We start from the raw sequence: 14,759 nt of genomic DNA on the forward strand, positions 1-14,759 counted from the left end.
CCAAATGAGACTAGTTTTCGTTCACCCCCTCTAGACATTTATGGTAGATTTTTCCATTGTTGCTTATGAATAATTTTTTCATATGTTATTTAATTTTTATAATATATATATATATATATATATATATATATATATATATATATATATATATATATATACATATATATCAATCTATCTATCTGTCTATATATCTATCTGTCTATCTATACCTATCTATCTATCTATCTATGTAATATATATAATATGTATATTATAGAAATATATTATATATAATATATTATATATCTAATATAATATATAAGGAAATAATATATATAGTAAATAAATATATATTATATTTATGATATATATATATCATATATTAATATATATATAAATATTAATATATATATATATAGTATATATATATTATATATATAATATTATTATATATATGTGTGTGTGTGCGTGTGTGTGTGTGTGTGTGTGTGTGTGTGTGTGTGAGAGAGAGAGAGAGAGAGATCTTTGAAAGGTCGGATGATTTCGAAATGGTCTAAATATAATCATGAAAAGAATGATGAAATTTTTGTTTTGTTGAATGGACAGTATTATGAAGAATAAATTTTCCCCTTGTTCGTCAGATTATTTATGAATCAAATAGCGTCCGAACGAATCTCTTTCAGTCTCCACATAAAAGGAGAGGATGACACACAGACTTATTCGAAGTAGAATAAATCTAAAACGAGACACGCAAAATGAAAATAAGAACGTCGAGCGGACTGCGAAGAGCAGATGACAGGAAGCAGAAAGTGAGATTTAATGCTCCACCAAACGAGGGGAATACCTAATGATGGAGGATGTGCAAAAATGATTACAAATCAAGGGATATTAAGGGGAACGAAGTGGAATTGTGCCAAATCGGTATAAGAGAGGATTGAGAGGGGAAAGACTCGGTTAAAAATACGAAGGGAAACGGCGCGTTTTTAAGTCACGCCACTATTAGTGTAAAGTCTTGCAGTTCACTGTATGATGACGAATAGAATAGAAGACTGTGCATACTCTTATTTCAGACATTTACTTCTAGTTTCCTACGAATTTCTTTGAATTGTGAAGCATAGTTTTCTAGTTCCAAGAAACCACTGAGAGCATTTTTACTCAAATGGAGATTCACTGAAAATCTTTCATGTCTAAAAAAGAAATTCTGTCACTCTCCCTAATCAACCCCCTTTCTAGAAGGGGGGTTGGGGTGGGGGGCGCGGATGGAAGGGATGTCTGAAAGTGACCTCACCTGCCCAACCTTATAGGGAAACAAGAGTAGGGAAATAATAATGCGGTGCCTGTCCAGATGTCCATTTTAGAAAATTAATGAATAGCAATTTTAAACTGAATGCAGATAAAAACAAATTGTCAAAAGAATGAAGATACAAGAAAAATATAAATAAAATCAGTAATGAATACTTACTGGAACAATTCCATGACGAAATTTCTAAAGGGAACTGGCGTTAAATCCAAACCCACTAGTTGATCGACAATGGAATGAGTCTATAGAAACTTGAGGACCTTTCAAGTTCCAGTAATAGAGAAGGTCATAAATTGATGATGATGAAAGTTAATGATTTTTCTCAGTGAAATTTCTGATTGAAATTTAACAGAAAATGATAATAAAAATTTGCAAAATATACATTGCTTATTCCAATTGATCGAACCTGAAATTTGCCAAAGCATTATGTAGAGCATGACCAAAGAATTATTTAAACATGAAATTCGCCCAAAAGACGAACTCTTTCATTTGGCCATTATTACATTACAGCGAACTTTGAAAGCGCAAGCCTTCACGCCAGTCGCGAAAGCCCACCAACCGAGCCATTCAATCACTTCCCCTGAAAGGCTTCGTTGATTATGATAATGGGGTTCATTTTAGTCCCCATTACTCTCACGTCTCGCAATTTTTAATGGGGGTTTTCTTTCGCTTTTCTCCAGCCTTGGTTACCCATTATCGTTCCCTAAATCTTTAACTGACGATTGTCTATGCGGCAGCTCCCAAGTAAAAGACTTTCAATTTGTGTCTTAAGTACCCTAAATTTAGCTAATGGAACGCCCGAAAAGCTTTCAAAGAGCCTAATTAACCAATCAACATGACATCAACCTGAAGGAGAGATGAATAGTTATTCACTTCAAGCGTATTATTCAGTACATTTCGTACTGCGGTCCATCGAATAAATCTAGTTTGGAAATTGGTGTGGTTTTAAAATGACCCGTGCGTCCTAATTTTGATGTTGAATACGAGAATCCAGAAGGTGCCATATAACATTTTCCATATCTTATTAGACTCAGAATAAGATGTTAAAAACTTTGTTATCATCTTTATAAAAAATAGCAATATGTGTGATGATATTGTTTTAACAAGACGATAGATGACAGCAGACTATTTATAAAAGTAATATTGTAAAGTAATATTGTAAAGTGAACTGAAATTTAACTTTTCAGTTCATATCCGAGGAATTTTCTTTGCATAATGACTATACCAATATCATTCATACTTACACCTTTTTGCATACCAAATTCTGGAAATGAATGTAAAAAAAAGTTTGTAATGAAGATATCAGAAAAAATTCAATGACCATTTAGTGTATCCTATATTGTTCGATTATTATAGATTAATTTGGGACGAGACGATGGCGTAGTTTGGTATTCTACTAATGTTTGTCAAACAGAAATAAGAAAAAGGTACGTTTTGTATAAAGACAGTTAATGGGAAGGGATATAACCAACGGATTTACAGTATCCTACCCTGAAATTCTATATCTGTATGTCTTCATTTTCTTAACACAGTCAAATAAAACATTAATAAAGATATCATATTAATTAAAAACTTTGCGGGAAACGAATTGAGATATGATCTACGAAGAAAAACGAATGACCTACATTCTAATTGTTGCAAAAAAAAAAAAAAAATTGCTCCGACATAAAGATACAAAATGATAGTTGGAAATATGAAGCACAAGAAAAGTATGAAATAGTTTGCAAATGGCAAGAAGCTGGTTGCAAAATTTCCGGCAAAAATTGCACGGACAAGAAGTTTGTTTTGGCGACATGAAAATACATCAAAATGTCGGATGGTGTTTATCTTCGTTGTCACAAAAGTTTTTGCATTTTGTTAAAGCAACATGACCAAGACATTTTTATTAATTTTTATTTATTTATTTATTTTTGGATTATAGCTCAGCTGTCCATTTCATTTTCTGTTTCTTTCGTTTTGCCATTTTACATTCTAGTGAAATATCTAGATTCACTTCCAAGTGACGTTGGAGAACAGGCACTCTTTCGATATCCAGGATCCCTGTTGTACAGTATATATATATATATATATATATATATATATATATATATATATATATATATATATATATATATTATATATATATATATATATATTTATGTGTGTGTGTGTGCGTGTGTGCGTGTGTGTGTATATATATATATAATATATATATATATATATATATATATATAGTAATATATATATATATATATATATGTATATATATGTGTGTCTCTCTGTGTGTGTGTGTGTGTGTGTGTGTGTGTGTGTGTGTGTGTGTGTGTGCGTGCACAATGATTGATATTTTTTCGTTACATGTGACGATCATTCACTTACGTCACATGACTAAGAGAAAAACTTTTATCTTTACCATTTTACATCTGAACCGGAATCTATATGAATTATATACAGGATTTTCAAAATTTTCTCTTGTTTCAGAGGCTCAGCAACTTAGCGATTTATATTCTTCTCTATTTATCTTTTTGAGTAAAATGTATATCAAGGTAAAATTGGTATCCCAGCACATTCTGATACAAAGTCGTTGACTCCTCATCCTTGCAGTCTGATTGCTAATTTAGGTTGACTACGACAGCCGTTCAATAAACAACCTCTCCCCAGACGGTTGTTAACTTGAAAGTGGATTACTGTGTAATGTTCCCCGGTGTGTTTGTCTTTCATTATACCATGAAGAGATGAGAGTATTATGTTGAGGGAGGACATCGTTCCCTCTCCCGAAGTGGAGAATTTTGAAGAAAGGTAACACCTGGTTTGAAAGAAAATATCATTGTTTTCCTTCGCAAATGACTCTCGGTGTATATAAAGTTCTTCATGTACATACTGGGAAAAGAAGCTGTGTTTTTGTATCATGTTCTTTGTGTAAGAATTTTCTTAAGAATTTTGCTAGAAGTAAATTGGATTCTTGATGTCTGCTGAGCGCTTTGTAAACTATAATGACACTAAAAGGTAATTTTTCTTTTTTGCCAAGTGTCATAACTGCCGTCTTTTTCAGATTCTATCCAAATAACATAAAAGATTCATCTGGTGACATCTGGCTTCATTTTGGAGGTAGATGGATGACCCAAATGAGAGACCAAATAAATGGTGTACATGAAACTGAACAATGACAAATTTTTAGTAATGTTCAGACAGGGGAACTATCACGTAAAACTTTTTTCTGTCAATCATTATTTCCTTCAGAGCCTCAATAATGGTGCGGCGTCATTGAGGATTTTTTGAGCATTTCTATTAATATTCAAAATTAATGGTTTTCAGTGACAGTGAACGCTTCCACGGTATTTGTCATCAAGTTTTATTCAAAAATTCTGTTCAAATACTTGCGTAAGAAAAAACTTCCAGACATTTCTTAAGCGGTAGTTCAATGCCTCATCTGTACTTCGAAAGGTTTGTATTTGCTATTGTTTGACTCTTGATGGAGTATATATCAATGACAGCCCCCTCTCAATAAGACAATGAATTATCCTAATTTGCCAAAAAATAATTGTGGTCCATATGCCAGCTCAGATAGAATATGTAATACAAATAACTGGAATTAATATTGATTTTTTAATCTGACGCATTTCGTTGCATTTGTAACCCTCCTGAAACAAATGACAGTACTGGAAATACTTCATAAAGCCTAGGAATGAAACACTGGACCAGTCCATCACCTCAGTATTATGGCCTTTACTCCTCAGGAAAAACGGTTCATCTAATCTGAGCTACCTGTTCAATTAAGCATCAAATATAAAATTAAATGAGTTTTTTTTTATCAGTGTGTGTTTTCAAGCGTCGGTGCCTTTCATTTTTTTCATAAATTTCCCACATTACGGAGTTATTTCACAGCGATCGTAACGTCAGCTGGAAATAGGACCGTATTCAACCAATCAGAGGGTCGGTTCCTCCTCATTTGTTTGAAAAAGGGATATACGGACGGGTTTCATTGGTCCAAAGGCAGCCGGATTTTCGGAAGGAAGCCAGGATTTAAGGAAACAGTGCAGTCACTGCAGTGCTGAAGTGTTGTGATTGTGGGTCGTCCTTAGGATCCTCAGCCATGTTTGTTGGATTTTTCTGCATCTTCTGGTCGTTGCTGTGGAAAGGAACGTTGTGTTGTGATTTGAGATAATCCAAAGAGTAAGGCCATTGTTTCAATTTAGGATGATAGAAGTCATGAAGGAATTTCATAATCAAGTTGTAAGCTTTATGGCCGACCGTTTCCAGTGGAGAAACTGGACTCTGGCATAACTCGATTGCCAAGATATTGTGCACAGAAAAAGGTTAGTGATGAAATGAGTGGTATTTCTTGGATGCGGGTGACGGAGTGACTAGGCATTAAGATGAAAGCTATGGTTTAGATTTGTGTCTTTACAGGAACTCCTATATTCCCTCATTCAGCCCAACAAGCAGTGCTTATTAGGCTAAGAAATAACAGTTTACGGTACGTTAGGCGGTGTTCTTCAGAATGTGTTCAGTAATTACGGAAATTAACTATGCATTCCTAACAGCCAGATTTCGATTGATAAAAACTACCATTGTTTTCCAGTAACCATTTATTTTGGGCATTCTTCAAGTTTTTTGTCATCATATTTGCCAGACTGGAGTCATTAAGGTCTGGGTTATAATGGTTTGGTTAATGCCTAGGAGAGGGCCGCATGAAGATATCGGTGATTTTCAATTTATTTTTACTAGAATGTGTAGGAAGGTATGTAATAGTGGTATACGAGTGAGATAATTTAGTGAAATTCAATAACAGTCGAAATATCGACGATCAAACTCACGCTACTCTTGTCTTCCTCCCAGAATTTTTCTAAGTCTGTTGTTATTGTTGACTGTGTCTTTTTTTTAGCTCTAATGAGCCCTGTAACTACTATAATCCGCAGACAAACTAGTCCACTATGACGTCTTACACGTTTGGCCAATCAGAGTTTCATTTGCTGACACCTCATCAACTTTGGCCAATGGCGCAGGTGTTTGAAAATTTTCTCAGCGCCACAATACATTTTCTTGTCCAGAAATTTCAGTTCGTTCTTAAACATGGAGGCCGTAGCAAGCACTTCAGCTGTTATTGCACAAGAAGTTGAAATTCCAGCTTCTTGTCCTGACTGTTTCCTTAGTTACGGTGAATTTGTTTTAGCGTATTCGGGGAATATTGAAAAACTAGTGGATTTGTGCCAGAGAGACAATTTAATTTTACAAAATAAAATTTGTCCATATTGTCATGAAGTGTGTAGGGTAGATTATAAGAAAACATAGTTTTTTTAGGTGTGATAATCTTACATTACGAAAGGACGTAGACGTAAGCGTTGTTCATATAAAGTGTCTTTTTTGTGGGTACCTGGTTTTCAAAAGTGAAAGTGGACATTGAAACTAATTTGAAATTTATAGTTTTGTGGGTTCAAAATTGGTTTTGCTACGAAGTAGCCATTTCTGAATTAAAATTAAATAAAGGTACTGTATGCGATTGGTCGTCATTTTGCAGGGAAGTAGTAATTAATTGGGTATTTCGGCGCAGCAAGAAAATTGGCGGCAACAATTGTATAGTGGAAATTGACGAGTCCAAATTTGGCAAGAGGAAATATAACGTTGGCCGAGTAATAGACGGCCAGTGGGTATTTGGTGGTATTTGCCGCGAATCACGAGAGTTTTTCCTGGTTCCTGTGGAAACCCGGGATCATGACACCCTGCTCTCGGTGATTAAGGAGGGATCGAGCCAGACACAACCATAATTTCTGACTATTGGCGCGCATATGACTGTCTGGCAGAGGAAGGTTTTTAAGCATTTGACTGTTAACCACAGCCTTCACTTTGTTGATCCCCAGACACAGGCTCATACCAATACTGTGGAGAGGAAGTGGCGGGACGTGAAGAATTTAGTGCCTAAATTTGGTAGGAGAAAGCAACACTTCGTCGGGTACCTGGCCTGGCACTTCCTACTTTAAGTTGCATGTCAGGGAACCTTCGCAACGGCTTCACGTTTTCCTCAAAGCAGCAGCACATCTTTATCAACCAACAGTTTAAGGTAAGCTTCAATAATTTATAGAGTATATTATAATGGTGGTAGTATAACGATGTATACAGCAGTACCATCACTTTGGATTTGGTTTGATGGATGTGTTAGGTAGTTCCCTTAAGGGGGGGTCGCAGGGGGGGCGGAGCCCCCCCCCCCCCCCCCCCCCCCCCCCCCCGCACACCTAGGCTTAGGTAGGGGTAAAAACCCTAGGTTAGGTTAGGTGGTTGTATTAGGTTCGGTAGGGCCCCGAAAATCACTGTGGCCTTAACCCTGGAACACTGAACCCGTTTCCCTGTTACACGGCCACTGAACGTGGGTAGTTTATACCCGATTTTGGAAAATTAAAGATAAATAGTAAATATACAATTTATTAATCCTATCCCTTACACACTAAATATAACCCTATTACCTAGTAATGAAACTATTAAATTAGAATACTTACTTTCAGAAACTTGAATTAAAAAGCAAAAAGAAAGGAATGTAAAAAAGTGAAAAAATTTGAATGTTTTTGCAAAAAAATTAAGCAAAAAAAAACCCTCCCCAAAAAATCGCTCAGATGCTCCCACACGCTTCCAAGGATGTCAGGCTCTCATCCCAGGGGGTCATCAAGGCACGGGGGATGCGGGAACTGTAGGGAAGAGAGTAGGAAAAACACCCTTTTTTTAGTGCACCAGAAATGACAAATTGTGGAATATAATGTGTTTATTATATTTCTTTTTATACTTTATCACACATTATCACTCAAAATCTTAGTTTTATATATATTACCTACCTCAGCCTTATATGCAATCACAGCAGTAGGGGAAGTAGTGGCTCGGGCAAACAGGTTGGCGGCAGCTGTGACACCTGAAACGTGTCTTTTTGTCTGCCTTGGAGTCACACTTCGTGCAACGGACCATAGGGTTCCTCATCTCGGCTGCCGATGGTCCAGCACCTGCAGCTGTGCCAGAGCGGAGGTTGAGGGAGCACACCTGTCTTATGGCCAGCTTCACCTGGCGATGCTGAGAAGGGTTATTCATCCGTTCCTGCGCTGAGGGCTTGATTAGTTGCAGGGCCAGTCCATGCATGAATTTTCTTCGGTGCAATTCCTTGCGTTGTAGCGTTGGATTATTTGCCTTGTATATAATCCAGGAGTTAATGATACTTGCATTGACCATCCCAAAGAAAACACACAATGGCCACCTATTTGTTTTTCTGCTGCAATTATATGTTGCACACATTTGATCGAACGTGTCGACCCCTCCTTTTGTCTCATTATAATATTCAATTATGTTAGGCTTTCCGGTGACATCATTCACTACTTGCTGTGTGTGCATACTTGAAAGGAGGAGCACATTCTTCTTTGTTGTTTGTGTGTTTGGCACGTATGATACGAGTGTCAGATCATCTGTGAAGAGGAATGCTGAACTCCCGGGTCTGCGGTCCTTCTTTTCCCTCATGACAGGTGGGATTTCTGGCTTGTTGGCCCTGACTGTGCCCACCAATGTCAGCCCATTAGTCAGGAGGTCCTGTATGAGGGGCACAGACGTGAACCAGTTATCTGTTGTCACATTCCTGTTCGTGTTCTGGTAGCGGCTGGTTAAATCTTTGGTGAACATGTGGCCCAGCGTCAGCCCATGCCTTGTTGTTGTACCTGCTTTTCCTAGGTAGGGAATAGCTTTTAACAGGTACTTACTTTGGACATCGTTCACCATAACGATTTTTATCCCATACTTTGCTGGCTTATTAGGGATGTACATTCTAAAAGGGCACTTTCCCCTAAAAGCAAGCAACTGTTCATCAACTGTGAGGTTCTCGTGAGGTGTGTAATTATCCTCACAGTTTGCCATGAACATGTCCCACATTTCCCTGACCGGAGCGAATTTGTCTGTGGCCCGCCTCTGCTCACGTGTGCCCATGTCGTCAAATCTGAGGCAGTATAGCAGAAAATTGAATCTGACCTCAGACATTGCTGCCTTGTAAAACAAAGCCCCTACCTCAGAGCACCACAATTCCCTAGTATTTAGGTGGTTATCTTTGCGGTAGCCACTAAATATTAGAACACCTAGAAGGGCACGTATCTCTGCAGCTGTTGTGTGCTGTACAGTTGCTGTCTTCCTCTTGTATTTTGTGGCAACATCATCAATTTTCTTGTTAGTAAAGTCCACAATAAGATCAACAATTGCAGTGGACATAAACAGGTCAAAACACTCCTCAGGTGTGGTGTATTGAGAAGCTGCTTGTGTGGGACCTGGCCTACTTGACACCACAATATTGCGAGCTGGTGTCCTTCTTGCGGCAGCCACCTGTGGCCTTGTGTGCCACGTATAACCAGAGTTACTTTTCACAGTTGCCGAGTTAAAAGTAACTAGCAACTCCCCATCGTCTGCACGTCGTCGCCGTTGTCCTCGGGGAGCAGCAGGAGCAGTAGCAGGGGTTGGAGCAGGGACAGCAGGAAGGGTTGCAGCAGGAGAAGCAGGAGTAGTAGCAGGGGTTCCAGCAGGAGCAGTAGCAGGGATTGCAGCAGGGGCAGCAGTAGATGAATGTGGATCAGAATCACCAATGGCAAGTGGAACAGAGTAGCCACTAGGGCCAGGAGTAGAGGTGGCAAGGCCAGTAGAGGGAGTGGCGATGTTATCAGGTGAGATGGTGGAGGGGAGGTGCCTAGGCCTCTTCCTCTTCTGACCAGCCGCCTTTGTTTCTATGCGGCGGCGTGGGAGGTCTTCTTCTGAGTCACTGTCAGAACTTTCTATCATTTCCTGATGACTAGGCACATATTCTTTATCAAGGTCACTATCATACAGTACCTCTGCTTCAATACAGTCAATTTCACTCTCATTGTCTGAGGCATCAAGCAATTCTAAAATTTGAAAATCACTAAGGTTTCGTCCTTGTCTTGCCATTGTGTCACACTGAACTTTGGAAATCCTGAAAAAGCATTTACAGCCTGAAAAGAAAGACAATTATTAGTACACCAACACTTATAGCTTCCATTTGTAACTATTAACACTGAACCCGGGTACACATTACCCAGTTTTTTCTATATACTCTTATCACTGAACGTGGGTAAACGGTACCCGAACACGTCTGTAGCGCAAAATCCAGGCAGAGGATTGGAGCGACGCGACTTCCCCCTATAAACCCATAGGGTAGACTGAAGCTATACTGAGTCCCAGCGCGCTGGCTTGTGGGGAAGAGGAGGGAACACGAATGACGTCACCTACTCTGGGTAATCTATACCCACGTTCAGTGTTCCAGGGTTTAGGGAGGGGTCGCAGGGGGGCGGAGCCCCCCCGCTAGGCCTAGGTAGGGATACAGGGCCCTAGGTTAGGTTAGGTGGTTTTCTTAGGTTCGGTAGTGCCCCGAAAATCACTTTTCTCCTCCTCCCCCTCACCCCCCACCCAAAAACCTGTTTCCCACTGGGGTCCACCCCCATAATTGTAGTAGTAGGTTTATGCTTACATTTTGTGTGTAAGAGTAAGTCTTACCTTTTTTTAATTTATTTCCTCATGTTTCTATGCGATGTGCAACACCAATCTGGTCGTTTTTTGCCGTTTGTCGTCGTTAATACTTGAAAAACGGGTGCGGCCTTCTCCTGGACATTTACCAATGGTTTTCTTGTAAAATGTTTTACGATGCGGTGGGGTCAATATAATGAGTGGGATCCTCCTGGCATTATTATAAGATTCCCCAAGAGGGAGAACTAAACCATTCCCTTAGTTTCCCATGATGGATATTTTTGACATATAAAGGTGAAAAATGTTCTCGTTTCAATAACACCGTCATTTGACATGTAAGTCATAAAAGTTAATCAAGGGAACTTGATACAGTACAATTCACAGTCCACTACATAGCCAGAGTACATGTTCTATAATTAAAAGCCTATAACAAAAATATCAGTTTTTATGGTAGCAAACATTACATTGTTTACGTTTAGTTAAATTATAGCATCCTCCCCGCCACCCCGACTGAAATTTTTTCGGTGTTTTTTTCTGTAAACAATTATTGCATATTGAACTTGAAATATTTTCGTATTTTATCGCGTGTTTTGGACGTTTCTGATATTCGTTTCATTAGAAAATGAGAACTGGTAAAAAGGTAGTGGACCCCACCCTTATATGCGACAATTCAGTGGTGGTCTACAGTGGGAAACTGGGGTTTTTGGGTGGGGAAAACACCAATGAGTGCATTATAAGGGTCTTAAACCCTCTGATAGGTCTCATCCAGATTAATTCAAGTTCACAGAATGTTTTCAAACAAATGATATGCTCCATGGTAAAGACCTGCTGCTCTAGGTTAGGTTAGGTTACGTGTGGTTGGTTAGATCAGTTGCCAACGAAACGAACGTAAGAAACTTTCAAATCACACATTAAAACAGGAAAATTATAAGTCTAGAATGAAGTAAAGTTTAAGGCAAAATTTTACAATCTCTCTATGCCTATATAGTGTATTTTTAATGCATTGTACTACAGTACCATATCCATCGTAATGTCAACAAGTCGAATCTTAGACACTGAAGTAACGTAAAAAAAATAACGACGATTGTCTTGCATTAGAGGTCCAAAATTAAAATGTTGAAAGTTTTGTAAGTCGCTGGTTTTTTCAATACTAGATTTAAAATTCTGATTGAAAGTATTCCTAAACCTTAAAGCACCGGATATAACATATGAGCTTAACTTCTGAACTATGTGTTTTTATTTATTGAAACACCTTGCAATCAGGTGTTTACGTTCAAAGTCAGTCATATGGGTGTGAAAATTATTCTCCAGTTCGTCGCTTGCTGTCAGTACGAGCGTGTCTTCGGTGGACCCTATCAGACGTATAAAGACCTAAATGGTTCCCATTCAGTTTTTCACAATCAATGTAAGCTCTCATTGGCCCTTCGTCGGCTAAAATGAGTAGCGCTGGAGGCGAATATTAGGAAGAATTTGAATAGTCCTTAGGTGTCCGACTAGAACAGATTGTGTCATTCAAGAGACCACAAACCGCCCTCTCTCTCTCTCTCTCTCTCTCTCTCTCTCTCTCTCTCTCTCTCTCTCTCTCTCTCTCTCTCTCTCTCTCTCTCTCTCTCTCTCTCATATTACATGTTAAATAACTAAATTCAAGTGTAATCCTTAGTTACTTAGCATAAGGATGTTCATCAATTATTTTCTATTTACAGATTTCCAGTCTTGGACTGGTTCCAGCAAAACCCACTAGCGGGTTCCAGCAGCTTTGGAGTGAGATCGTCATATAGCAGTACAAGATCTAGAGAAGACCTAGACCAAGTAAGGAATCATATGACCTGGTTCGATTCGCTTTGTAGTCGCTGTTGTATCTATAATGGAATGAATGCAGTTGTCCTTAGCTGCTTTATAGCCTCTCAACATCCTCGCACCTACCTGCTCTTTTACATAGTGCCATGTTAAACATGTAAATAGACACACTAAATCAGACGTTTCCTCTACATTTTAACAGGTAAATGAAGTCTTTTTATTTTTTACATAAGCATATTTCTGAAAACGCCCTTCTTCAGTAAGGTAAATATTTCATCACGAATATATATTTTGTGTGCGGTAGGCGAGGCCTTAACGTCATTTCAGTTGTCCCCAAAAAGGATTTTCATTTCGAGCAATGCCCGGTCTTCTTAGTCTGAACAACATGCTAATTCAGGTGCCACAATTTCCATCTCGTTACGTTGCGATGGTATTTTCATTCATGAGTTTTTGTTTGCATGGTGTTATTTCAGAAGTTTTTATTCTAAAAGATTACTGTAATCCATAGAAATAGAAAGCTAGCAATAAGCGTGCTCTTGTAATATAGTGGTCTTTCTTACTCACCAAAACTCGGCAAGTACTGGTTTTAAATTCTATGGATTCTGGAAAATAAAAAAACAAATATTGAGAAAATAACATCTTATGAAATATGTAAATACCGTAAAGAATGAACACAAAATACTTTTGCTTGTATAATATATAAATGCTATTGACAACTTACTTAAAATTATAAGTAATGGAATATAAACGAGTAAAATATATGCATCAAACTAAAAAATGTATACAAAAGATATAGACACGAACTACTTAATCCAGTCTTCGACACGTGGCCTAGGCGTTACCTCTTAATTGTAAGTCGAGTACCATTCAAACAAGGACCTCATAAACATCACGAAATTTTTTGACTAATGGCCCAACGCTGGGGTACATAATTCCTGCCCAAAATTACAAAAAGGAAAACTTTCCTTTTTCTACGCTATGATTTATTATCAGGGCTGATGTTAGCTTTTATCTTATTTTTGTTTAAATAATAATAATAATAATAATAATAATAATAATAATAATAATAATAATAATAACTCGTGCCTATAATCATAGGGAGCGCTAGGCACGATCCCAAGATCCCTGAAAAGGAATCTAGAAATATTAGAGGCTGAAGTAGCTCCAGGACTCATGCAGAAGAGTGTGATCCTAGAAACGGCGAACATAGTAAGAAAAGTGATGGACTCCTAAGGAGGCAGGATGCAACCCGGAACCCCACACTATAAATACCACCCAGTCGAATTGGAGGACTGTGATAGAGCAAAAAAAAAAAAAAAATAATAATTAAAAAAAAAAAAAATTAATAAATAATAATAATGATCATAATAATAATAATAATAATAATAATAATAATAATACTACTAATAATAATAATAATATAATAATAATAATAATTAATAAAATAAAATATATGAATAAATAAAAACCTTCGCATTTCGTTAATGTATAGTTATCACTATTTTTTTTTGCAGCTATGCCATTATTTTCATATTTGAAGTTTACCTGTGCGTTTACCAGAAAATAAAAAGAAAGAAAACCTACCAAGTGAATGAGTTTTGGTGTTATGTGTTGGTCTGAAAAACAAAGGATTATAAACAAAAAATCGTCAGTGAAAGTAAGAATCATTATGTGCACGTTCAGATAATCCTCTTCTAGTGTTTATAATTAGGGTCTTGGCTTCCACTTTTACGATATTTTAACCTCATCACGACACTTGCTTCGTTTCATCTGCCTTCCTACTTGAAATTTTCACCCTATTACTAGCCATTTCATGGTGAATATTCGTTACATCAAAAGCAAATCTTACGTTTTATCAAAAGACTTTGCCTTCGGGTTATTAACAACCAAAATTAAGGCATAATGATTCTCATGCGATTAAATATACGAGCGAAATACGCGAACATTATGGAATACTTCGCAAATTGCCTGAAGCTGGGTACATATTTCGCTGTCAAAATATCGCTGTGTTTTGGCGCGATCAACGGAGCCGACTGATGATGGTCTTATATTTAATCTCTTCTCCCAGAATGAGCATTTAATTCACGCAAGTGACTGTGAATTTTCCTCCATATAGATCTGTTCACCTTTTACATCTCCTTTATTGACTATAAATTTACTCGTGGTAAAGAAATGGTGGGGGTTAAGAGTTGAAATGAATTCATCTTTATTGCTTTGA

The 14,759-nt window shown here is 37.6% G+C and overlaps 1 protein-coding gene across 2 annotated transcripts; it reads right to left on the bottom strand.

The window, feature by feature from the left end:
• Positions 1-7,681: 7,681 nt before the first annotated feature.
• Positions 7,682-10,538, bottom strand: LOC135206789 (piggyBac transposable element-derived protein 4-like). 2 transcript variants are annotated; one of them, XM_064238284.1, is made up of 3 exons: positions 10,364-10,538; positions 8,080-10,233; positions 7,682-7,935 (listed from the first exon to the last, which is right to left on the bottom strand). In XM_064238284.1, the coding sequence occupies exon 2, from the start codon at positions 10,187-10,189 to the stop codon at positions 8,087-8,089; it is 2,103 nt and encodes a 700-aa protein (XP_064094354.1). In that variant the 5' UTR covers positions 10,190-10,233; positions 10,364-10,538; the 3' UTR covers positions 7,682-7,935; positions 8,080-8,086. The 2 variants fall into 2 exon arrangements, with proteins under 2 accessions (XP_064094354.1, XP_064094353.1); XM_064238283.1 differs by having other exon boundaries at positions 8,080-10,538.
• Positions 10,539-14,759: the final 4,221 nt, after the last annotated feature.

The sequence above is a fragment of the Macrobrachium nipponense genome, chromosome 31 (assembly GCF_015104395.2).
Source record: "Macrobrachium nipponense isolate FS-2020 chromosome 31, ASM1510439v2, whole genome shotgun sequence".
NCBI lineage: Eukaryota > Metazoa > Arthropoda > Malacostraca > Decapoda > Palaemonidae > Macrobrachium > Macrobrachium nipponense.

What these genes read in the sequence shown, in the direction of transcription:
- LOC135206789 (XM_064238284.1), bottom strand. Translation starts at nt 10,189, where the DNA reads ATGGCAAGACAAGGACGAAACCTTAGTGATTTTCAAATTTTAGAATTG.